Source organism: Pseudopipra pipra, chromosome 22 (assembly GCF_036250125.1).
Source record: "Pseudopipra pipra isolate bDixPip1 chromosome 22, bDixPip1.hap1, whole genome shotgun sequence".
NCBI classification, from domain to species: domain Eukaryota; kingdom Metazoa; phylum Chordata; class Aves; order Passeriformes; family Pipridae; genus Pseudopipra; species Pseudopipra pipra.
The window spans coordinates 2,822,287-2,847,309 of record NC_087570.1 but is presented as its reverse complement, the minus strand read 5'-3'; the positions used below and the strand labels follow the sequence as shown (position 1 = coordinate 2,847,309).

The following is a 25,023-nucleotide window of genomic DNA, read 5'->3' as shown; positions in this document are numbered from 1 at the left end:
GCTCTCCCAGGGCTGGAGCTGGTTGGCAGGGAGTGGGAAGGTGTCTGTCAAACACTGGGGCTGTAACAGCTCACTGGTACAACATTCAGCTGATGTGGAACAGGAGGTAAATAAATACCTTTTATATCGTCTCTTTTGCTCACTTATTGGCATATTATGTTCCTGAAGTGTTTATGAAATAAAAGTGTTTGTGAAATACAGTTCTGAGGGTAAGGATAGACTGAGACTTATAAAATAGCAGTTTTCTTTGTGTGGCTTGACCCAATTAACTTGATAATACATGGTGGCCTTTCTGTCGTTTACCATTGCTTTTATCACTTCAGATGAAGAGATTCTTTAAAATATGCAGGTGAAATAATTAGAGGGAGGATCACTTAAAAGGTGACAGGACCCAGTTTGGCTCCAAATCTAAAAGAACAATTTTAAAAGTGTCTTTGAGGAAGACATGGCAAAGCCATGAGCAGTGTTTTCATTTCTTCTGAAGTCCTGTCCAGGGCTGGAAGCTTTTTTTTTTCCTGCCCAGTTCACAGGCTGGAAACTGTGGAGCACAGGGACCAAAGGCAGAAGTGCTGTTGGTGCAGAGAATTATAGAAACATGGAAACAATGAGGTTGGAGAAGCTCTCCAAGGTCTTTGAGTCCAGCACAGTGTTCAGCACTCAGCCATGTCCCCAAGTGCCACATCCACACATTTTCTGGACACTTCCAGGGATGGTGATTGCTCCACTTCCCTGGGCAGAGTGAGCCAGGTGGGAAGGAAATGCAGCCAAAAACAGCAGCAAGGGTCTTGGGATTGGGGTTTTTGGCGTGGTTTGTGCTGCCCTGAACTGGCTCCTACCAAAAACTTCTCCAGCTTGGGTGGGACCAGACCTGGCAGCCCCTGCCTTGGATGTGTGAGGCTCCTTTCCCCCACTCTGAGGCAAGAACAGAAGAGCTCAAGGAAGGAGTGAGTTGTCTTTGCCACCTGCTTTAAAACCCTGGATGTTCTTCCCACCTTGGTTTCCCATCTGGTGGCTTCAGATGGGCACCTCTCCCCATCACCTTCGAGCAGGCACCTGGTTGAACTCCAGGCTGGCTCTGCATCCTGCTTATGTCTCTGCATCCCACACCTGGCTCTGCATCCCACACCTGGCTCTGATCCCACATCTGCACTCCCCAGCTCCCTTCCATCCCTCTGAGCTCCAGGGCAGCTCCACCTCAGCCTCCCCTGCGACTGATGGTGCATCACAGGTACATCCCTGCTCCACAGAGCTGTGCCTGGGGGTGGAGGGAACGGGATAAATCCTGCTTTTCCCACTCGGACGCCTCCCCTGCACCCTCTAATCTCGCAGCTCATCTGCATTAAAAAAAAAAATAAAAATCAAAAGGGAGAAAAAGAGCAGCAGTGGGAAGTGCAGGAGAGACTATCCAGAGAGCTTCATAAAAATGATGAATTGCCTTTAGATATTGGGCAGGAGAGGAAGAGAGTTCCTTTTTTATTTCATGATATTAGCCTGTAGTGGCGCATTGTTGCCGCGCGTGTGAGCTCGGGAATCTCGAGGCAGCCGGAGCCAAACGCCCGGGAATTGAAGTGTAAATGAGCCGCCGCTGAGCATTTTATTTTGCCTTTTATGATTTCTCTTTCTCTCATTATGTAGGTCAATCTCCATTTCTAACGTGTGGCTGCGCGAGGGGGAGGGCACGGGGAGGTGAGGGGTGCCCGGGGGTGGTGGGTGCTGTGCTGGTGATGCCAGTGCAGGGTTAGGTCGGGTATCAGGGAAAGGTTCTTCCCCCAGAGGGTGGTTGGGCACTGAACAGGCTCCCTAGGGTTTGGTCAGGGCACCAAGGCTGCCAGAGCTCCAGGAGTGTTTGGACAACACTCTGAGGGACAGGGTGGGATTGTTGGGGTGTCTGTGCCAGACCCCTGTGTCTGGCCAGGGGTTGGACTCTGATCCTTGTGGCTCCCTCCCAGCTCAGGATATTCCATGATTCTATGGCCTTTACCTGCCCAGCAGGGCATGTTGTGAGTGTCAGGCTGTGCCCGTGGCACACCCAAGGGGCACAAAGCTCTGGCATCTCCTGCTCTCTCTGTCTCTCACCTGTGCCCCCTGGGTCTGGAGACATCTGCCCCCTCTCTCCCTCCCTCCCACTGAAGGATGACATCTCCTGCCACATTAGCAATTCAGATGCTGAACTGGCCTGTGCTGGCTGCTCTGATTAGTGGATGTGATAAAGAGATTCCTGCATCTCCCTGGGAGTTGTGGTGTGGCTGCTTTGCATACACGGCAGTAAATCAAGCAGAGTGTGTGTGTGTGTGGGATGATCTGTCCCACACTGAGACAGGTGAGGACGTTTCCTTCTGCCTTCCCTGCCTTCCCTTTCCCTTGCTGGTGAGCAGAAAATGCTTTCAGCTGTGCTGGGGAAGACTCAGCTTGATCAGAGGGATCCTGGGTGGAGCTTCCTGGTGTGCTGGGGATGCTCCTCTGTGCAGTGGGATCAGAGGTGCCTCCCTGCTGCCCTCGACCTCCCTGCTGGGCTGCAGGGCTGGGGACAGACCTTTCTTTCTCCAGGTCATGCTGACAATAAGCAGAAGGGGCACAGAGGGGACAAGAGCACGGGTGTGTTAGTTCCCTTTGGGCTGTGCTGCACCCCAGCCTTTTCTCTCCCTAGCCTCGTGTGGGATGAAGGTGCCTGGCACACCCTCTGCCTCACAAAGGGCAGCAGGGCTCAGTCACCAGTCCCTGCTGCCCTTCCCCGTGGCCTCTGTGCTGTGTGGATCAGGTGCTGAGCTTGCCTGTGTCTTTGCTGGGCACAGGCAGGAGTGGGGAGCCCAGGGTACAGCAGCCCTGGTGGGGCACACCCTTGTTCTCGTGGCTTTGGGGTGGGTGGCTCTGGAACTGTGGCTGGGTGCCCCCACACCCCAAATGTGTCACCCATGGTCTCCCTGGAGAAGAACCCAGCTTAACCCCCTGGCCCCTGGCAGGCAGCAAGAGGCAACGTGCCAAGGTGGTGAAATCCTTGCCCTAAGCCAGGAAAGGACCTTGCTGTGCCTGGAGCATCCTCCTGGAAGTCTGGGTACCCTTGAGGGCTGTAGCACTCCCTGTCCTGAGCTGGGTGGTGTGGGCTGCTCTGCCAGGGAAGGGAGGGGGCTGGCACGGGTGGGTGCATCCCTCTGGACCCCTCCTGTGGGCAGAGGGGCCGTGGCTCACCCTCCTCTCCGTGTCTGTGCCCGCAGTGTGCCGGGGGATGCTGTGTGGGTTCGGGGCCGTGTGTGAGAGGAGCTCCAGCGACCCCTCCCAGGCCTCCTGTGTCTGCAAGAAAACAGCCTGTCCTGTCGTGGTGGCCCCTGTCTGTGGCTCTGATTACTCCACCTACAGCAACGAGTGTGAGCTGGAGAAGGCTCAGTGCAACCAGCAGAGGAGGATCAAGGTCATCAGCAAGGGACCGTGTGGTGAGTGAGGACAGGATCTCCTCGTGGAGGGTCCAGGGAGACTTGTCCTGAGCTCACTGACATCATCACTGGTGGGGTCCTGGGTGATGGGGACGTGTCTGATGGGAAGGGACACGGAGGGAATCACCAGCTGATCAGCAGAGTGTAATAAGAAGGCAAAGTGATGGCCAAAGGCTGTTCAGGGGGTGCATGGCAGCCCCAGAGGAACAGCCCACTCCTGGGCATCCCCAATGTCCTGGAGGATGGGAGGGGACACCGAGGGAATCACCAGCACTGCCCTGGTGATCAGCAGAGTGGAGTAAGAAGGTGAAATGATGGCCAGAGGCTGTTTAGGAAAGGGGAGGGGACATCTCTACCTGCTGCCCCACCCCACCTCCCCAGGGTGGGTCACATCTGCCACAGCTGGAAGTGGGAGCTGGCTCATGCAGGGGCTGGGTGGGCTGATAAAAGCCCTTCTCCAGCCTGGCCTTCACCAGCTGTGAGCAAGGAGCTGTGTAAATGAGACCCCCCGGTCTCCTCATCTCTTGAGTAAATTAACTTGACCTTTCCCTCACTCGGCGTGCTGGCTCTGCAATAAATCCACACCCGGCCCTCCTGCTGGGGCTCTTGGCACAGGGGAGAGAGAGCACTGAGAGATTTATTTAAAATCATAATCATAAAGTGACAAATAAAGGGGAAAAAAAAGGCAAAAAAAATAAAATCAAAAAAAAAAAGCTGGCAAATTTTGGCCCTTCCTCATCTGTGAGGAAATTGCTCCTCGAGCTCTTTCTCTAATTAAGGTTTGCAGGAGGTGCCTTGAGGACCCTCAAGGCTGGAGCAAGAGGCTCTCAGAGAGCCTGTGCAGGGAAGGGAGCCTGCAGTAGTGAGGCTCAGAGGTTTGGAGAGGAGAGGAGAAGGGCCAGGTGAGGAGGGAGCTCCCTTTTGTGGGGCTGGGGCTGATCCTGCAGCCTCACCATCCCGCCTGTCTCCGTGGGCAAGCGTCACCACTCATCGGGGGGGGACGAGCTCTGCTCAGGAGCAGCTGGACTGAAGCTGATGGGAGGCCATCTATTGGTGCTGTGCATGTTTTTGGGCACTTGGAGGGGTAGGGCTGCCTGGCTGATACCGGGACACTTGGGGGTTCTTTGTCCCGTGGGAGGAAGGAGCGCGGAGCGGGAGCGCCCTCGCCGTGCTCACGCCTGTGCCGTGCCCCCTGCTCTCTCCCACAGGCTCCAAGGACCCCTGTGCAGAGGTGACCTGCAGTTTTGGCAGCACCTGTGTCCGCTCCACCGATGGCCAGTCGGCCAAGTGTGTGTGTCCGTCCTCCTGCAGCGGCGTTCCCGAGAATCCCGTGTGCGGCAGTGACGGCCGCGACTACCGCAGCGAGTGCGACCTCAACAAGCACGCCTGTGACAAGCAGGAGAACGTCTTCAAGAAGTTTGATGGCCTCTGTGGTGAGTCCTCTGCCCCTCCCTGGGGCCTTTGAATAGCTGGGGGGTGCAGGGTTTTAAAAATGTTTCCACCTGGGTTAGGGATATTGAGGGAAAACCAGTGGGAAAGGGGACGGGTCGGGGAGGAAAACGTGGCTGTGCTCCTGGTGCTGTCAGCTCAGAAAGGTCAGTCTGGGCAGAAGAAGGTCAGTTTGGACAGCAAAAAATGTTGGTTTGGGCAGAAACGGGGCGGTTTAGGGAGAAAAAGATCAGTCTGTGTGTGACAGCTTCTGAAACTCAGAGCAAGCCAGTGCTTCCCCCGCAGCAATTGTTCGTGCTCAGGACCCACTGACCTAGAGAGCAATTCCAACATCTGTGCCACCTCCTTTCCCTCCTGCTGTTCCCCTGACCGCAGTCCCCCGGCTGTGCTTTTGGCAGGGAGCCTGCTGCTCACCAGCATCCCAGGCAGCTCCTGCTAATTAAAGCATCCTGCCAGGCACAGATCCCGGAGCACAAACAGTCCCGAGCTCCGAGGGTGGATTCCTCTCTGGCTCGTGGGCACTGGGTAATTAAAAGCAGCTGTATTCATTAGGAAAACCAAGAGATCAGCCAAGGCACGTGCCAGACCAGTGTTTGACCCCAGGGAGAGGAGCGTGGGAGTGTGTTGGGGCAGGCTGGAAACCTGGAAGAGCTGGAATTGTGCTTTCACCGCTCCAAGTGGGGCAAGAGGGGTGCAAGCAGGAGGTGTGAAGGAGGTGATGTCACGCTGGGTGCTCCAGGTTTCTAGGGCAGAGAATGAGCTTTGGGCCTCTTCTGAGCACCTCATGATCTCAGCTGGGCACCAGCAGAAGCTCAGGCAGCCTGGGTTGAGCAGCTGGGCAGTAGAACCTGAAAATCTGGGGAAAAAAGGGGTTATTTGGACTCTGTTGGGTGTTGCTGTAAGGCTGGAGGATGTGCTGGAGGTAGGGCAGGGCAGAGCAGGGACAGGCAACCACTTAATTTCCACACTAAAATGGGCAAAGCAAAAGAATTCAGCTGTGACCCTGTCCTGGGCCAGCCATGGGGATGTGGGGATGGCCAGAAGGGACATCCCTCTTTGTTTTACTGTTGCCTCCCCTTGTCAGCCTGGATTTCAGACGAGTGGGATTAAAGGCTGGGAACATCCCGTGGTGCTTCTGCAGCTGCAGACAATGAATCAGCACTCTCCAGGTGCCTGCTTGGCAAGGAGGGGATAAATCCCAGGGCTCCAGCAGGGATTAGTGGGCAGGAGGCACCTGTTTTGCCCGTGTCTTTGGTGTGGCTGAAGTGAGCTCAGCTCATCAGACAGGGGGATCCAGATAAGCTTAGATTAGAGCCTAAATTTAGATTAGAGCCTAAACTTAGATTAGAGCTGTGGGGCTTGGCAGCCTGTGGCCCTGGCTGCTTTCAGGGCTCTTCCAGCACTTTGGGGAGACAGGGAGGGAGGGAGTGTGGAAGGAGTGGGATGGGAGTACCAAACACCCCGCAATGCCCACCTTTGGACTCTGGAGATTCTCCTGGCTCAGGAGAGAAACAGAGGGGAGTGAAAGCAGCTCAGGCTGGGCAAAAAGGCAGGGCTCATGCCATCAGTGCTCCCTTTGGAAAGGGCACGTGCCCGTGGTGTGTGGGCAGCCCAGTAAAACCCGAGTCCTGCGTGTGCAGAGCCCAGAGTGAGGGACCAGCCGAGCACACACCGAGTGCCAGGGGGGAAGGCACAGGAGTGACTGGGGCTGCCCAGGGAAGGAGCCCAGCCTGGGAAACACCTCCCCGGGCAGGGAATGGCGGGGCCTGACTCCCTGCTCCGCACACAGACCCCTGCAAAGGCGTCCTCAACGACATGAACCGCGTGTGCCGGGTGAACCCCCGCACCCGGCGGGCGGAGCTGCTGCCGCGCCCCGAGGGCTGCCCGCCCCGGAGGGAGCCCGTGTGCGGGGACGACGGCATCACCTACGACAACGAGTGCGTGATGGGGCGCTCGGGGGCCATCCGGGGCCTGGAGATCCAGAAGGTGCGTTCAGGGCAGTGCCAGCAGCAGGGTAAGTACCTCTCCGTGCCCCTCCCTGTGCTCCCGACCTTCCTCCGGCGCGACCGCCGCGTCCCGCTTCCCCCGCCATCCCCTGTCCCCTCTATATCCCTGGGGGTGCAGATGTGAGCCGTGCTGTGCCGTGCTCTCCCCCAACCCCCAGACAAGTGCAGGGACGAGTGCAAGTTCAACGGGGTGTGCCTGAACCGCCGCGGCTCCGCGCGCTGCTCCTGCGACCGCATCGCCTGCGACGGCGCCTTCCGGCCCGTCTGCGCCCGCGACAGCCGCACCTACGGCAACGACTGCGAGCGCCAGAAGGCAGAGTGCCACCAGAAGGCTGCCATCCCCGTCAAGCACAGCGGACCCTGTGGTAAGCACGGCACTGGCTGCCCTCGGGAATACTGGTACCCCCACCCGCCGGGGCGCCGGTGCCCTCCCGGCGTCATCCCCTCCTTGCCGGCGGCTTTGTGCCCGTCCTTCCGTGCAGGGAGGAGCTGCAGGTAAGTGTGGGTGGTGCCCACCGAGCAAGCCACGGGGTCTCCTTGGTCTCGTGTCCCAACAAGCCCTCAGTATCCCTGTTCTTTCTCCTTCCAGCAGTCCTTGTGTTGTTGTGTGCATGTGTTCCCCCGTGGTCTCGTCTCTGTCTGACGTGCTCAGTAACATGGGGGAGGATCTTTTTGTTGTCCGTGACGTCCAGCTGGTTTCTCTCATCCACCACCACGCAGCTCCCTGCAGCCCATGCCATTCATTCCTCCTCCCAGGGTAGTGCCAGTCTCCAAGCTCCTTCCATGCTCTCCCCCCTCCATGCCTGCCTGCTTCTCTCAGCTCCAGGTGCTCTCCATGAGGAACTCTTCCCAGCGTGCCTGCTCTCTGGAGATCTCACCATGTCTTTGTCTTGTCTCTAGGAGAAGCTTTTGACCTTTCCAATGGATCTTTTTCAGGAGGATGTGATAGGATGGGGCTTTGGGTCCCCAGGATGTTGGGAATGTCCAGTTTTAAATTTATCACACGGAAAATGAAAGGTGTTGAAATGCAATCACTGGATTGATTTGTATGAGTTTGGAAGGACTGTTCTTTTCAGCTCCATTTGGTTTTTACTAGCTCTGGAACCGTGTCCTGATATTTTAAGCTGATGTTTTTATAAGGTATCAGCTGCATTAAACCTCCTGAAGTACTTGGGAATTAGGCCCCATGTTGCGGATCTGTTTTGTTGGCTTTGTGCTCCTGCTGTAGGTTTTTAATGCTGCCAGACCCAGCTGCTTGAAAACCGTTTGTCAGGCTCCCAAAATCACACTCAATACAATCACAGCTGTTGTTTTGGATTGTCTGTTTGCCTGTGTTTCTGGTGGGTGAATATTTAGGAGTCAGTTCCCCAAGTTTTCCCTACAGGGAAGGCTGGGATCCCGCAGCAGCAGGGCCAGGGGGTGGTTATTTGCAGCCCTGCTGCCCTGGGCCCTCCACAAACCCTTCCCTGTGCCTTCTTTAGAGGCTGAGGCTTCCCAAATTTCTAGGATGAGCAGGGAACTGGTGCTGCTTGTGACTCTGCTGTCAGCCATGCATCATTCCCACCGTGTTCCATGGAGGGAGGCCAGCAGACAGCAGGACGTGGTCCTGATGCACCTGCCATTCCTCTCCCCATCTCACTTTATTTTAGCTTCCCACCAACTTCTCTTCCTCCAGGTGAGGACAGCAGATGTGCCCATCTGCTTTCAGGAACCACGTCCTTGTGGGATGGCAGCAAAAAAAAGGTCATAATCTGGGGGAATCAATCAAAGCTGGGGCTCTGTCTGCCAAAGCCTGGGATTCCAAAGCCCGTGTGACAGCTCCAGGCAGTCCTGTAACCAGCCCCCATGAGGTGTGGGCAGCTTTTTCACTCCCCATCAGCTTAGGAAAGCATCCTCTGTGAGCTCAGTGCTGCTGAGTTCATCCATGCCTTGGTGCTGGGAGAATGCAGGAGCAGGTGGGAAAGGGAGGGAATGAAGGAGCCTGTTAGAATGGGCAGTGTTTTGATCTCCCACACATACCTGTCTAATAGACTCTGGGCTCTCTGCTGTCTTTTCCAGCAGCCAAGCAAAGGAGGCAAAGCCAAACAAAACAGTCCAAAAAAGCCTTGTTTTTAATCCTTCTCTATTCTGGCACCGTGATGGTGCAGGTGAGGAAGGAGGGATGGGATGAGGCCGACGTGGACAGGAGGTGGAGGGAAGGAAGGTGTCTGTAGTTGCATCTTTTTTTTCCCCTCCCTCCCTCTCTTTGCTCTCCCCCTCCCCTCTTTCTCCCTCCTTCTTTCTCTCTCTTTCCTTTCTCGTCTGTGTCTTGTGTTTTACAGTGTTGCCTGTGTGGAGGAAGGAGTTGTGTCCTCGCATCACCCTCTGCTCCCTACCCGGACATCTCTGCTGGGAGGTCGGCTCTCCCCCCTTCTTCGTGGCCAGTGACAGTCCTGGCCTCTTCTCACTGCTCCCCACCTCTCTAGTTTTGCTTGAGAGCCCCCGGGATGGAGAGGTTGCCCTGCTTTTGCTCCCATCCCTGGCCCCAAACTCTCGCTGCTGGAATGGGAATGCCTGGCAGTGCTCTGGGGTCTTGTCCGGTGCTTGACCCTTCGAGGCAAATGAGAGTGGGAGCAGAGGTGGGTGCTGTGAGCTCCCCTCTCCTTAGCAAGCCCCTCTTGGGCTGCTGCATCACTCTGGACTGCTCCTGGTTGATCTTACCTCTCCTTTTGCCCCCAACTAACCCCCCTTTCTTCCCCACCTCCTCCTTCCCAGAGTTTCTGCCTGCCTGGGACTGCGGTGCTTGTCCCTTTGCTCTCCATAGTGTGTGTCCTGCTTGTCTGTGCCAACCCCCTGGGCAGGGGCTCTGCAGGGATCACAGCTTCCCTCTCTGGTGTCCAGCAAAGTACCACGTGCCTTTTGGAAGCACTGAGGAGCTCTCTGTGCTCAGAAGTGGTTCTTCCCTAGGAATATTTCCCTGTGGAGCTGGTGCCGGAGCCCGCTGGGTGTCACAGGCAGGGGTTGATGGGGTGTGATGGGTTCCAAGGCAGCTTCAGAGCCTCTTCTCCATGGGCATCCTCAGCTGGGGCTGGCAGGATTGCTCAGTGTGCCCAGGGGCTTGGTTAGGTGTCTGCACAGAAGCATGGAACGGTTTGGGTGGGAAGGGATCTTAAATATCCTCCAGTCCCACTCCCTGCCAGGGGCAGGGACACCTTCCACTAGACCAGGTTGCTCCAAGCCCCATCCAGCCTGGTCTTCAACACTTCCAAGCTGGGCAGGAGGTGCCCTGGAGTCTCCCAGGGTGCAGAAAGAGCGTTTTGCTTTCTCTGTGCCTGGGTTTCTCTACCTGTGAGATAGAGAAGGGCCAGGAATCAAAGCAGGTCTTGATTCTAGCACAGCTCAGTAGGTCCTGGTTGCATCCACCCACAGTGGTGCCAAAACTCCCAGTGATGTCTGGAGGTGCCCAGGGCTGCGTGTGAGATTTCACAGCCTGGGATTTGGGCTGTGAAGGAACTTCATGTGCTGCATCTCTGCCCGTTTCCCTGCTTAAGAAGGGCAGGGAGTGTCAGGGCCCCGTTCTCCATCAGGGCTGGCACCTCCCCGTGCTCCCACTCGCTGCTCCTTTGCTCCCCAAGGCAGGAGCGTGACTCTGGATTTCAGGTGAGGGAGTGTATTTGCTTCATGCCTCTCTCCTGATTGTGTCCATCAGAGGCACTTTCTCCATGCAGACTTTTGTCTCTGTGCTTGGGGGACACGATTATGGGACGGATGTTTCCAAAAGGGAAGCAGAGGCTGATGTGAGCAGCACCACAGGGCTGAGCTCTGCTGCTCCCCATCCCTGGGCACTGCTCACACACTCCTCAGCTGCAGGGAAGTTGGGCACACAGCTGAAAAGGCTGGCTTGGAGCAGTTGCTTTGTGCCTGAACTGTCCCACTCTCCCCTGTTCCTTTGCAGACCCTCAGCTCTAAGTTTTGACTTGGTAGGTGCTTCCCAAAGAGCAGGATCCCTGATCTGGGCGTGCCTGTGCCCGTGCTGGGCCATTCCTCCCTGGCTGCCAGCATGCAGCCAGGCTCCTGAGGGCTCAAACCTTGCTCTTGCTCTGTGGTCCTGGCAGGGGAGGTGCCCAGTGCCACTCCAGAGGCTCCGGAGGGCCCTTTCCCACCACGCTCCCCTCTGTGCCTGCCTTGCTGCTGGGTGTTGGTGGGGCTGTGCTGTGTCTGCCTGTTGCCTCCATCTCCTCTTGGCTGCTTTGTGTGTTCCCCACCTGTGTTTTGTCCTGTGTCCTTGTCAGTGTTGAGCACGGATCAAATCCGTGTCCTTTCCTTGCCCCAGGTCCTCGGGGCTTTTGTCTGGAGGCACGAGAAGCATCACTGGGCAGCACTGGGTCTGTCCCCCCTGCCTTTTAGCTGCCTGGCTTGGCTCCTGGATGGTGGGGGCAATTCTTGGAGGGGTATTCCTGCCTGGGAGGGACCCCAGGGCTTTCCCTGCTAGCATTTCCAGAGCTGTACCAGGGATCTGGACGCGGCCTTTGCTCTTTGCTCTCAGTGCTGGCTGCTCACCTTGTCACCCCTGAGCATCCCCACGGGGAAGGTGCCACCTGCTTGGCCGTGGCTGAGCAGAGGGGAATGCTGCTTCCCAGCCTGCAGCCCGTGCCAGGGGGCTTTGCCCATCCCCAGGGAGTCCCAGGGCTCTGCTGGAGCCACCTGCCCAAGGACTGGGCTGAAAGGAGGACATTCCTCATCCTGCCCCACGGCAGCTCCCTGGGCTGAGGAAGGACAAGGAGGGGATGGGAGAGGAGAGACATGGGTGGTGTGGTGGAGCCAAATGCAGGTGTCCTCTCCAGCCAGGTCTTCCTGGGCTTAGGATGAGCTGTTCAGGGGACAGGCACTCCGAGGACATGGATATTGTGGAGGGAGCTATCTCTGTGTGAGCTTTTGGGCTACTGAAGGTTCTGTGAGTGCTGCTGATCTCACTTCCTAGGGGCAGAACGTCCCTGGGACGGGGATGGGGTGGAGGAGATGAAGCAGGGAGAAGATCTGTGCAGGGAGAAGTGGCGTGCAGGGAGAAGATCTTGTGCCTGCTTCCCATCCCTAACCTCTGCCAAGCATGGGGATGACGCTGAGCCGGGCATGTCGGGGTGGCATGGAGGGGGCAGGGGCTGGGCTGGGGCCAAGGCCAGGAGCTCTGTGGCTTTTGGGGGAGAGGCAGGTGGGGGGGTGCTGTGGCTGGGGCTGCTGGCATGCCTGGCTGTGCTCAGTGCCCGGGGGGGAGCTGGGGGGGGGAGCTCAGCTGGCTGAGCCCGCCGCCCTTTCTGTGTCCCCTCTGCAGACCTGGGCACACCCAGCCCCTGCCTGAGCGTGGAGTGCACCTTTGGGGCCACGTGCGTGGTGAAGAACCAGGAGGCCGTGTGTGAGTGCCAGCAGGTGTGCCAGGGCCGCTACGACCCCGTGTGTGGCACCGACAACCGCACCTATGGCAACCCCTGCGAGCTGGACTCCATGGCCTGCGTCCTCAAGAGGGACATCAGGGTGAAGCACAAGGGGCCCTGTGGTAAGAAATGAGCTCAAGGGGCTTCCTTCTCCTCCCTTCTCCTCCCTTCTCCTCCCTTCTCCTCCCTTCTCCTCCCTTCTCCTCCCTTCTCCTCCCTTCTCCTCCCTTCTCCTCCCTTCTCCTCCCTTCTCCTCCCTTCTCCTCCCTTCTCCTCCCTTCTCCTCCCTTCTCCTCCCTTCTCCTCCCTTCTCCTCCCTTCTCCTCCCTTCTCCTCCCTTCTCCTCCCTTCTCCTCCCTTCTCCTCCCTTCTCCTCCCTTCTCCTCCCTTCTCCTCCCTTCTCCTCCCTTCTCCTCCCTTCTCCTCCCTTCTCCTCCCTTCTCCTCCCTTCTCCTCCCTTCTCCTCCCTTCTCCTCCCTTCTCCTCCCTTCTCCTCCCTTCTCCTCCCTTCTCCTCCCTTCTCCTCCCTTCTCCTCCCTTCTCCTCCCTTCTCCTCCCTTCTCCTCCTTCCTTCTCCTCCTCTCCCTCTTCCCCCTTCTTCCTCTCTTTCCTTACAGGGAGTAGGCAGTGAGTTAAGCACAGATGTGCCCACGGGGAGAGAGGGGTTTGGGGCTGTGTGTCTCCAGGTTCAGTAGGAAGGTGGTGGGAGAGAATCTGGTGTCCATCCTGAACGCTGCCTTCCTCACCAAGGAAAGCTTGGGGGGAGGCAGGTGTGGGTTGTCCCCTCACCCAGCAGGCCTTAGCCAGGGTGCCCTGGGGAGAAGGTGCCTGGGTTGGAGGCACAGGATGAAGTAAGGATGGTTCATCCTCTTCCCTAATAAGAACCCACCCTGTATATACAACTCAGACCCTTACACAGCACAGAATCATGGAATATCCCCATTGGGAAGGGAGCCACAAGGATCAGAGTCCAACTCCTGGCCCTGCACAGATACCCCAGCAATCCCACCCTGTCCCTCAGAGCATTGTCCAAACACTCCTGGAGCTCTGGCAGCCTTGGGGCTGTGCCCACTGCCCTGGGGAGCCTGTTCCAGGCACTTCCATCTGCAGGCTCACTCTCTGTGCCAGCTTTGCCAGTCAGAGAGTGTTTGCAGACAGGCACAGCCCGGGCTGACTCTGTTCTCCTGGGATAGAATCTGTTCAGGTAGAGCTGGGCTAGTTACAGTTTTATCAAAATGCAGTTTTCTGTCCCAAACCTTCAGGCTGGCTCTCAGGAGCTGGCTGCCCTGAGCATCCTCTCCCCTGACCTGCAGAGCCCGTGTGTGGCTGCAGGATTTGTGCCATGGATAGAAACCTCCTGGCCAACAGCACGAACCGAGCAGGGGGTTGGTGCATCTTCCCTCCCCCATGCCAAGGCAGCAGCTGCCGTGTGAAAGAAAGAGAAGGGAAAACCACCTTGGAGCCAAATTCCTCCTGAAATGACCGGTAGGGAGGGGAAAAAAGAGGGGTGTTTGTCTGAAGGAGAAAATGAAGCCCTGAATTAGTAAATACCCGGGAGTCAGGAGAGGTGCTGGCTGGAGTCTGGGCTCTCCTGCAAGGAGTGAAAGCTGCTTGGAGAGGGAGTTGTCAGGATGATAAACATCTTCTCTGCCCCCAGCCTGCCCTCGTGTGCCCTGTGTGTCTGCGGCAGGCTGGGGGTCCCTCCAGGGAGGTGGCACTGTGACATTTGATGTTACACCTGCATCCAGCGCTGCTGGTGCCCTGATGAACGAGGGGACTGTGGTATCCCTCTTCCCAGGCAACCTCCTCTTCCCATCCTGCTGCTGTGCCGTGTGGGAATGCTGCTGGCTCTCTCCCCCGGGCTGCTGGGGAGGCTCCACTGCTCCTCCCGGGGCTGGGGCTGATTTATTGCTCCCCATAATTACTCTCAGCCCCACACTCTCCCACCTCCTCTCTGGCTCTACCAGCACACAGCCACGGGGACATTTCAGCACGTTACTCCTGGCCCTGATGGCTTTTACAAGTAGTTATTGCCTTTCTGCCTCCCAGCCTTTCCCTCCTCCCACATCCCTGCCCTCACTCCCTCCCTTCCACTCTGCCCTGGGGCTGCTGCTCCCGGAGAGCTGTGGTGTCTGCAGGGGCTCGAGGTGGGAGCAGGGAGGTTTCATTTCTGCATTGGGTGGGTTTAGATCTGCGTTAGTAGGTTTAGATGGGAGATTGGGAAGGAATTCATCCCTGTGAGGGTGGGGAGGGCCTGGCACGGGTTGCCCAGAGAAGCTGTGGCTGCCCCATCCCTGGGAGTGTCCAAGGCTGGGTTGCACAGGACCTTACAGCCCATCTCATGGGGGAAGGGAACACCTTCCACTAGACCAGGGTGCTCCAAGATCCATCCCTGGAAGTGTCCAACGCCAGCTTGGAGCAACCTGGTCTGGTGGAAGGTGTCCCCACCCACATCAGGGAGTGGAACGAGACGGGCTTTCAGGTCCCTTCCAGCCCGTGCAGTCTCTGCTCTGTGCTCAGCCAACGCCCCCCACCTCGGCGCTGCTTTAACCTCCTGGCTTTGTCCTTTGCTCCGCACAGAGCGCTGCGGGAAGTGCCAGTTCGGGGCCATCTGCGAGGCGGAGACGGGGCGCTGCGTGTGCCCCACCGAGTGCGTGCCCTCTGCCCAGCCCGTGTGCGGCTCCGACGGCCGCACCTACGGCAGCGAGTGCGAGCTGCACGTCCGAGCCTGCACCCAGCAGACCAACATCCTGGTGGCCGCCCAGGGAGACTGCAGTGAGTCTGCCAAGGTCCCCTCCATCCCTCCGCTCGCCCCCCCTGGCCCTGCCCACCCGGGGCTCGGCGGGTCACCCACTCGGCTTGGACTTTTCGCCTCGTCCCGCGTGGTCTTGCCATGTGGCTTAGGAGGAATTTTATCCCCAGCTGGTTTAGTTGTTTCCCCATTGTAGGTGGTATCTCCCCCCCCACACACACGTTACTTGGTAGAGAAATTGGATTAGCATCCACCGGGCTGAGCAAAGAAATTGGGCTAAAAACGTGTTAATGGCCACCATCAGAACTGAAAGCACTGAGGGTCTGTTTGATCACACACGGCTTTCCCTCCGCCCCCATCCCCTGGGGTTAATTCCTCTTTGTTCCCGCGTTTCCTCCCCACTCCCCAGCCCAGGGAAATGTCTGTGCTAATTTCTTAATGAATTAAAAGCCCTGGCCGGGTTCTTCATTAAGGCAAAAGCTGTTTGGGTAAAAGCAATGATTCGAGCCACATAAAACCTGTCCAGCTGGGTCTGATGTTCCAGGGATTGAGCTGGTTCGTGGAGATCCTCCCTGAATTCGGGAGAGAATACCTGAGTGTGACAGATGACCCTCAGTGCTCCATGGGCTCAAGTCAGAACACGCCACGAGAGTAAATGGGATTTCTTAGTGGTGTGAGGAAGAATTGTTGGACACCACACCCGTGGGTGCTGATGGGGGGGTCAGGAATGCTCAGGGGGGGCACACAGTGCCCGTGGGTGCTGATGGGGGGTCAGGAATGCTCGGGGGGGCACACAGTGCCCATGGGTGCTGATGGGGGGGTCAGGAATGCTCAGGGTGGGCACACAGCACTTGTGGGTGCTGATGGGGGGGTCAGGAATGCTCAGGGTGGGCACACAGCACTTGTGGGTGCTGATGGGGGGTCAGGAATGCTCGGGGGGGCACACAGTGCCCGTGGGTGCTGATGGGGGGGTCAGGAATGCTCAGGGTGGGCACACAGTGCCCGTGGGTGCTGATGGGGGGTCAGGAATGCTCAGGGTGGGCACACAGTGCCCGTGGGTGCTGATGGGGGTGGTCAGGAATGCTCAGGGTGGGCACCTGACCGTCGCAGAGCCTTTGCACCGATCAAATCAAACAACAACATCAGTGGTCCCCAGCTGTGTGACGCTGCTCAGCCGGCCACGAGAGCCCCCGTGACGCCTGCCTGTGTTCCCCCCTGTGTCCCCAGAGTCGTGTGGCAGCACGGTGTGCTCCTTTGGCAGCCGCTGTGTGGGTGGGCAGTGCGTGTGCCCGCGCTGCGAGCGCCAGCCCCCGGCCCCGGTGTGCGGCACCGACGGGCTCACCTACGACAACCAGTGCGAGCTGCACGTGGCCTCCTGCCAGCAGAAGAAGAGCATCGAGGTGGCCAGGACAGGGCCCTGTGAGGATGGTAGGTGTGAGGGTGTGGGGGGTGCATGAACCAGGGAGAGAGGGAGGGGGGACGGAGGGTTCCGCTGCCACGGGAGCCCTGCTGTGTGGAGCTCGGGCACGGTGCCCTGTGAGCCCCCCAGAATGCCCAGCACAGTGTGCCAGCAATGCCTCCTGCCCACTCAGCACCCCGCCTGCCACCCCCCTTTCCCCTGTACCCAGCAATGTGGAGGTGATGCCGCCCGGTTGGGTGGACAAGGAGTTATTGCTGCTTTAATGTCACGCTTTGGAGGGTCTCATCCAGGGAAACAGAGCCATTCCTGGGGCTGGGAGCGCAGCTGCTGCTTTGCTTCCCTCTGTTCTGGGGCTGCTTGAGGGCCTGGCCTGTGACCTGGTCCAGTGGGTGACATCCCATGGCATCCTGGCCCTCAGGAGGGGCCTTGGAACAAGATGATCCTTAAGGTCCATTCCAACCCAACCCATTCCATGGTGCTGTTGACTGAGTGCCAGGGAAGGTTGTGGGGTTGGCTGTACCAGGCTAAAAGCTAAGAACCTGCTGAGTTTTCCCAGTTTGGGGAAGGCTGTGGGTTATTGCTGGCTGAATTCATGTAAGGGAGGCACCTAAACCTCCCCGCTCCGGTGAGCTGAGATTCCCTGGCTCGTTGCACATGTAGTCAAGCTGGAAAGGACTTCAGTGCATGGCAGAGCTTAAGGAGAGAGGAAGACATAACATGGTGTTTGATCACAGCCCTCCTTGGGGAATTTCAGGTTGATGTCCCTCTGGGAGAAGAGCTTAAATAATTCTCTGTGTAATGCCAAATCCCAACCTTTGATCACTCAATAAAAAGGGCCAGGTTTCCCTTCCCCCCCTACCCTTCCCCTTTAAGAAGCCTTTGAAATCAGCAACATCTCTCTTGCTGCTGGAGCTCTGAGCATCTTACAGAGAGGCAGCCAGGCTGGGGACAGGCTTTAGGTACTTAAAATATCTCCCTAACCGAACTTCTAAACCCAAACCCCATCCCTTCCTCTGCTCTGCTCTCCATATCGGCAGCAGCAATCTCCCTGTGCACGGCACGTTTGGGAGAGCAGGAAAAGGAGTGGGATCAAAGCATGGAGTTAAATTGTCACCAAGGCTGGTGGCAGCCCTCCCTCCCGTGCATGGCTGTCAGCTGGCTGAGCTGCAGGGAGCTGCAGGAGCCTTGGTTTGGCTCCTGCAGTGATGCTGGAGGAGGAAAACCTCAGGCTAAAGCAGGTTTGCAGTTCTCATTGTGTTGGCTCAGCACAGTCAATGGTGGGAGAACCTGCTTTGTCCAAGAGAGAGAGGGATCTTCCCTGACGGCTGGGCATAAGCATCCAAATATATTTGGCCCGGGATTTTGGGGTTGCTTGTGCTGAGGAGGTTGAATCTGCTCGGATTCAGGCGGGTGTGTGCAGCTGTGGGCACATCCTGGTGCCAGGACAGGGCTTTGGCTCCATCCCCTCCGCTCCCCCCCGTGCTGGGGCTGAGCCCTGTGTCCCCAGGGTGGTCCTCCCTTGCAGAGTGTGGCTCGGGGGGCTCTGGCTCCGGGGATGGCAGCGAGTGTGAGCAGGACCGGTGCCGGCAGTTCGGGGGCTGGTGGGACGAGGACGCCGAGGACGATCGCTGCGTGTGCGACTTCACCTGCCTGGCCGTGCCCCGCAGCCCGGTGAGCCCCCCTGCGCCCTCCCTCCCCTCCCCTCTTCTCCTCCCTTGGTTCCCTGGGCCAGGAGAGGGCACCCCATGGGATAGGGAACCCGCCTTCCCGTGCCAGGGGCTGCCCTGAGCGGCTGCCCCTCCCTGTCCTGGCAGGTGTGTGGCTCCGATGGTGTCACCTACGCCAACGAGTGTGAGCTGAAGAAGACACGGTGTGAGAAGCGCCAGGATCTCTATGTCACTGGCCAAGGAGCCTGTCGTGGTGAGTCCCCTGATGGCAGCCCTCCCCACCAAAGCTGGCACAAGCTCTGGGGGTGCCCAGCCTGGTGCCCTTTCCCTGTGGATAAGCAAGGAAGTGCCCACTGTGTCCCTGTTCATTTGCTGATCCCGCTGCATCCTTCCTGTTCCATGCCCTGTGCTCTCCCTGGCTAAGGGCAGGACCTCTCCTCGTGGCCTGTTCCCAGAATCTCCAGGTGGTTTTGCAGGAATTGCTGCCTGCTGCTCCATCCATACCTTGGCCACGCATCCCAGCAGTGTCCTGCCTGCCAAAAATAACCTGTACCCCTCTGCCTTCCTCTGCAGCCCTTGCCACAACCCCACCACCCCTCCTGGTTGTGCACTGCAGCCAGACCATCTACGGCTGCTGCCCAGACAACATGACCCTGGCGCTCGGAGTGGGAGCAGCAGGATGCCCAAGTGAGTGGATTTTGTGTTGGGAAAGCCTTCTAAAACCTTGGAGTCCAACCCTTGACCCAGCACTGCCAGGTCCACCACTAACCCTTGTCCCCAGGTGCCACACCCACGTGTTTTTTAAACACCTTCAGGGGTGGTGATTCCCTGGTCAGCCTCTTCCAATGCCTGACCAGCCTTTCAGTGAAGAAATTTTCCCTGATATCCCATCTAAACCTCCCCTGGCACAACTTGAGGCCGTTTCCTCTGGTCCTGTCACTTGTTACATGGGAGGAGGAACAAGCTCCCCCACCTTGCTACAACCTCCCAGCACGTGTGCTTCCCCTTCTGGATCTACTGGTGATGCTCTTGTCCTTCCAAAAGCTCTGAGACAACCTCCAGGCCCAAATCCCTTTGAAATGCAGGAAGGCAGGATGGGAGCTCAGAACTTGTCTGGATGCCCCCAGAAGTGCCCCTGGGGCCAAGACTGTGCCACTGGTGCCTTCAGCCCATTGCTGGACTCACCAGCCTGAGTGACAGGAATATTCCACGTGTCCCTGAGCTGCAGGATGAGGTGGAACAGAGCTTGGAGGTTCACCTGGGGACCTCCCACAGGCCACCCCAGGACCGGTGACTGGTGGGTGACTGCACTGTGCAGGAAGCTGAGCTGCCCAGCGTTTCATTAATATTTATTAAATAATTATCAGGGCCAGAAGGAGCATTTTGAAAGGCATTAGCAAGGCCTTTAACAGCTGAGGCTGTGGCTGCCTGGCAGGGAACACATCACCCCGTGGAGACACAGCTCGTGCTGTGCCTGTGCTGGGCTAATGCCTGTTTGATGAGGGGGGAGTCCTGTGTAATGTGCTGGATAATTTCAAAAGCAGCAGCATTGAATGTCCAGAGGTGTCCTGCCAGGAGTAGGGGGGGTGTTGCAGGCTGAGGTGGGTGCTGGGCAGAGGAGACAGTCAGGGTGATGCTACAGAGGACACAAGCATTTTGGTTTTAGCACCACACTGGTAGTGGTGATCCTCTGTGTCTCTGGTGGAAATCCTGCCCTCCAGTCCATGGGCACAGCTTCCCACTTCACTGGGGTTCAGTATCCCACTGGTTTCTGTCCCACCTGTGTCCCTGTGCTGGCAGCAATCATTCATCAGGGGCTAATTACCACTTAACCAGCAGCTTGAAGCCCCTGGGGCGGGTTTGTCCGTGGATGTGCCACTTCCCTGCCTCTGGCAGTGTGGGGATGTGCTCATGGCACCCTCCTGGCTGCTCCCCAGGTCTCCCTTTCTCCCCGTGTCTCTTTTCCCCTGCTCCCTGTGGGTGAGGAGAAGCGTCTCTCTGTCTATCTTTGGATCGCTCCCCTCCATCAAGTTCCTAATTAATGAATTAATAATAAACTTCTAATAGCTTCCTTCCCCTTTGATGGTAATGAGAGAGGAGTCCTTGATGACAGCAGGCTGATCCCTTGGAGGTTTAGTTCCCCCTCGGAGCAGGAGCAGCTGGTGGAACCTCCCCCTGCCCAGCGCGAGCTCACCCTGGCCGGAGCTCGGGGGCTCCTCCCTGGCTCAGCCCCTCTCTGAAGCTCTCTCTGCCCACAGGCACGTGCCAGTGCAACCCCTACGGCTCCTACGGGGGTTCCTGTGACCCTGGCACGGGGCAGTGCTCCTGCAAGCCCGGCGTGGGGGGGCTCAAGTGCGACCGCTGCGAGCCGGGCTTCTGGAACTTCCGCGGCATCGTCACCGACAGCAAGAGCGGCTGCACCCGTGAGTGGGGCGGGGCTGGGGCAGCACCCGGGGCAGGGCTGGGGCGTCAGCACCCCTCATCCTGCTGCTCCCATGGGCACGGCCCCATGGCCTGCTCGGGGCCGGTGTCAGGGTGTTAATGTTAAAACTGTGAGCCCCAACGTTGGTCCCGTTGTCAGGCACCTCCAGTGGCTGTTGGTCCCATTGCAAGTCATCTCCAGCAGCTGTTTGTCCCATTATAAATCATCTCCAGTGATTGTCCCATTGCAAGTCCTCCAGTGGCTGTTTGTCCTGTTGTAAGTCACCTCCAGTGACTGTTGATCCCATTCTGAGTCATCCAGCAGCTGTTTGTCCCATTGCAAGTCCTCCACTGGCTGTTGGTCCTTTTGTATGTCAGCTCCAGTGGCTGTTGGTCCCATTCTAAGTCATCCAGTCACTGTTTGTCCTATTGTAAATCATCCAGTCAGTCACTGTCCCATTGTAGTCACCTTCAGCAGCTGCCTGTCCCACTGTAAGTCCTCCAGCAACTGTTTGTCCTATCACAAGCCATGCAGTGACTGTTTGTCCCCCTGTAAGTCACCTCCAGCAGCTGTCCTGCAGAGCTGGGTGACGTGCCCCGTGCCAGAGGGACCCGGGTGAGGCTGCAGTCGGCTCCATGAACCCCCCAGCACAACAGTGTGGTTTTGCCCTTCTCTCCCAGCCTGTAACTGCGACCCCGTGGGGTCAGTGCGGGATGACTGCGAGCAGATGACGGGGCTGTGCTCCTGCAAGACTGGCATCACTGGCATGAAGTGCAACCAGTGCCCCAACGGCAGCAAACTGGGCATGACTGGCTGCGAGAAAGGTGAGGGGCACCAAGGAACGGGTCCTTGGGAGAGCTAAGATGCACCAGGAGGGGAGGGATTTTGCTTTCTGTGTGCTCTGATCACCTCTTCTTCCTACCCCACCAGACCCCTCGGCCCCAAAATCCTGCGAGGAGATGAGCTGCGAGTTCGGGGCCTCGTGCGTGGAGGTCAACGGCTTTGCCCACTGCGAGTGCCCGTCCCCGCTGTGCTCAGAGGCCAACATGACCAAGGTTTGGGGGACAGGCAGCCTGGGGGGGCTCAGGGGGGCGAGCAGGGACCTGTGGGGGTTCATCTGTGTCCCTGCCTTGGTGCGTGGGGAAGGGGGATGTGCAAGGGTAGATGTCTCCCAGCAGAGCTGGATGCTCTGTCCCCTACCTGATAACTCTGAGCTTGCTCTGCTTCTGGCCTCCCACAGCCCACCTCGGGTCCCTCTGTGCAGACCATCCCCTCTGTGCCTCGGAGGGACTCCTTCCAAATCCTTCCAGCCTTTAGAGCCCAGTTTATTTTGCCTGGAGAAGGACAGGGGGTGCAGCTCACGTGTCCCCTCTGCCTCAGAATTCTCCCAGCATTTAGAGACGAGTTTCTTTTGCTCGGAGGAGGACAGAGGCACAGCTCACGTGTCCTCTCTGCCCCCCAGGTGTGCGGCTCTGACGGTGTCACCTACGGGGACCAGTGCCAGCTGAGGACCATCGCCTGCAGGCAGGGCCAGGTCATCACGGTGAAGCACGTGGGGCAGTGCCATGGTGAGTGCCCGCTGCTCTGGGGGGCTGGGGCAGTGCCAGCCTCGTGACCTGAGGTCTGGCTGCTTTCCTCTGCAGTGCCAGGGCATTTCCTGACATTTCCTGCCCAGGGCAGGTGCCCTGAGGGTTCCCAACCAGTGTCACGGGTTTGCAACCTGCTTCCCAGTGCCACTGCCAGCCTTTCCCAGAAGGTGCCCCCCTCCTTACTCGCCCTGTTTGCTGCTCCTTCCAGAGTCCATCACCCACACGAGCCACCCGTCGCCTCCCACGCCGCTGCCCACGCTGCCCTTGGACCGGCTCATCCTCCCCCCGCCCCTGCCCCTCACCACCCAGGCTCCAGAGCCCACCGAGGTGGCCACCAGCTCCCCGCCGCTGGAAGCCGAGCCCACGGAACGGGGTCACCCCACGACGAGGCGCGTCACGACGGCCAGGCCGGCCACGACGCCCTGGGCCACCCACGGCGGGCACAAGGCCACGGTGCGGCCTCTCTCCACCGCCCCGGTGGTCCTGGCCACCCCCCAGCCTGCCTACGGGGAGTCGGGCAGCGCTGAGGGCAGTGGGGACCAGGAGATGGGTGCCAGCGGGGACCAGGAGTCCAGCGGGGCGGGCTCTGCCGGTGAGTGGGCGCTCCAGGGCCGCTCGTGGGTCCGGCCAAACCCTGTGGGTGTGTGAGCTGTGGCTCAGCCCCGTTCTCTGACGCAGAGGGGAGGTCTTACTGCTGCTGGTGAACGCTCCTCTTGGTGCCCCTGCAGGGGAAGAGGAGGTGGAGGAAGGCCAGGTGATGTCCACCCCGGCCGTGGAGAGGGCCACGTGTTACAACGCCCCGCTGGGATGCTGCTCCGACGGCAAGACCGCGGCTGCCGACGCTGAGGGCAGCAACTGCCCAGGTGAATTTGTCCCGGGGCTTGGCTCTGGGGGTCCCTGTGGGGGTCAGGAGTCAGGCTGAGATGTGGGGTGCCACGGGGAGATGCCCAGCAGGGAGGGCAGCGTGGCGCTGTGCTTGCCCGGCTGGCAGCGAGGACGGTCCCGTGCCCCCTCTGGGGGCTGGCGTGTCCCTTGAAGGGGGTGTTCACGGGGATGTGCTGAGCCACAGCAGCTGGCAGACACGGTGCCAACCTGCCACAGCCCCCAGCAACCAGCCCTGCTGCTCAGGTGGGCACTGCTGTTCACGTGGGCAGCCGGAGCACTGCTGTTCTCTTCCCTCAGGTGACCACCTTCCTCCTTGACTGCTACAGCCTTAAAAATTTGACCAGTGCTTTGCCCAGGCTTCTGCCAATCTCTCCACTGGCACTAGGGTAGAGGAGGGAATTGTTTGGATTCCCTGTGTTAGTGACTGTAAAGGGAGCTGGGGCCAGGACCAGTTTGGTGCTGGGGGGAGAGCAGCTGTACCCCCAGGGTCCCTGCTGGGCATCCTGGGGTCTCTGAGCTGCTTGACTGTCACAGTGGTTCCCAGGGGTGTGCTCTGCTCCTCTGATCCAGCTGGAATCTCTTTTCCTGCTCACAGTCCCTTTCCACATGTTGAGGAAGCACAGCCCCACCTCTGCTCTGTCAGATGTCCATCCTTCTTACCCTGAAAATCGGTGCTCTGGGGCTGTGTCCCAGATATTTCCTCACTGAGGTCCTTCCCAAGTGCCCTTGTGGTTTCCAGCAGGACACCCCCTTTTCCTCTGGACACCACATTCCCCTTTCAACCCCCAACAGCTGCAGGGACCCTCCCACGTGGTTACCCACAGTGGGATCTCTCCATCCTCTGCATCCCACTGCCCCCCCTGGAAGGGACCTGTCGCAGTTTCGCTCGGGTTTGGCAGGGCTGGCCTGGAAGGCTCTGTCCTTCCTTCTCCCAGCACAGGTCTTCTCCTTGTCCAGAGCCCAGGTTTCTCCCTCCTGTGCCCTGTGCATGCCCATGTCTGGTCCTGGAATGCTGACTGTCCTGCTAACGTGTCTCTCTTGTCACTCAGCTGGTGCAGGGGGGCTGCTCTCCGGGCCGGAGCTCAGAGGAACCCGTATGGTAAAAGCTGCCATCTCCAGCCTGGTCTTTGCCATCTGCTCCAGCACCCTGTGACACTAATCCTCCATGGCTCTCCCAGACCCATCCAGACTAACCCCAGCACTGGCACTACCCACACACTGCCATCCCCCTTCCCCAGGGACTCGGATGCTCTTGGCGGCTCTCGGCCTCACGCCTCCCCCCCTGCCCACCCAAACTAAAGGTGTTTGTCCTGTGTTCCCTCCCTGCCACAGCTACCAAAGTCTTCCAAGGAGTCCTCATCCTGGAGGAGGTGGAAGGCCAGGAGCTGTTCTACACCCCGGAGATGGCTGACCCCAAGTCGGAGCTCTTTGGGGAGACGGCCCGGAGCATCGAGAGCGCGGTGAGTTCAGGGCAGGGATCTTCTGTCCTCGGCAAAAGAGGGGGCCCTGCCACACAGTGGAGTCACTGAGTCACAGAATCAGGGCTGGAAAAGCCCTCCAAGGCCATCAAGTCCATCATTAACCCAGCACTGCGTTCACCACCAAACCATGTCCCAAAGTGCCACGTCCTCGTGTTTTTTGAACACTTCCAGGGATGGTGATTCCACCCCTGCTCTGGGTAGCCTGTTCCAGTGCTTGACAACCCTTTTGGTGAAGAAATTTTTTCCTAATATCCCATCTAAACCTCCTCTGGTGCAACTTGAGGCCATTTCCTTTCATCCTATTACCTTGGGGAAGAGACTGACCCCCACCTGGCCACAACCTCCCTTTGTGCTGGGTCAAAAAATCCTTCTGAGTCCAAAATCCTTCTTCAGCTTGACCACGGTGGTGGGACAGTTCAGGCAAGAGGTTCTGCCTTAACCCCTTGGATTTCCCAAAGTGTCCTTATCTCCAGGAAAAACCCTGAGTTAAAAACACATCCAGAACCCCTTCACCCT

The 25,023-nt window shown here is 58.3% G+C and overlaps 1 protein-coding gene across 11 annotated transcripts in view; it reads left to right on the top strand.

Moving 5' to 3' along the window:
• Positions 1 to 25,023, top strand: part of AGRN (agrin) — a 114,903-nt gene that overhangs the window by 67,995 nt on the left and 21,885 nt on the right. For 10 of the 11 annotated variants that reach the window (XM_064678453.1, XM_064678456.1, XM_064678455.1 and 7 more), the window contains 17 exons: positions 3,213 to 3,428; positions 4,637 to 4,861; positions 6,667 to 6,891; positions 7,042 to 7,248; positions 12,192 to 12,413; positions 14,872 to 15,066; positions 16,271 to 16,471; positions 17,989 to 18,134; positions 18,278 to 18,383; positions 18,704 to 18,817; positions 20,389 to 20,553; positions 21,233 to 21,376; positions 21,483 to 21,607; positions 22,015 to 22,120; positions 22,350 to 22,733; positions 22,870 to 23,004; positions 24,359 to 24,486. In XM_064678453.1, coding sequence (XP_064534523.1) covers positions 3,213 to 3,428; positions 4,637 to 4,861; positions 6,667 to 6,891; positions 7,042 to 7,248; positions 12,192 to 12,413; positions 14,872 to 15,066; positions 16,271 to 16,471; positions 17,989 to 18,134; positions 18,278 to 18,383; positions 18,704 to 18,817; positions 20,389 to 20,553; positions 21,233 to 21,376; positions 21,483 to 21,607; positions 22,015 to 22,120; positions 22,350 to 22,733; positions 22,870 to 23,004; positions 24,359 to 24,486 — 3,044 coding nt within the window. Of the gene's footprint in view, positions 1 to 3,212; positions 3,429 to 4,636; positions 4,862 to 6,666; positions 6,892 to 7,041; positions 7,249 to 7,274; positions 9,279 to 12,191; positions 12,414 to 14,871; positions 15,067 to 16,270; positions 16,472 to 17,988; positions 18,135 to 18,277; positions 18,384 to 18,703; positions 18,818 to 20,388; positions 20,554 to 21,232; positions 21,377 to 21,482; positions 21,608 to 22,014; positions 22,121 to 22,349; positions 22,734 to 22,869; positions 23,005 to 24,358; positions 24,487 to 25,023 lie in introns of those variants that run through there. The other variant, XM_064678461.1, reaches the window with a different exon arrangement.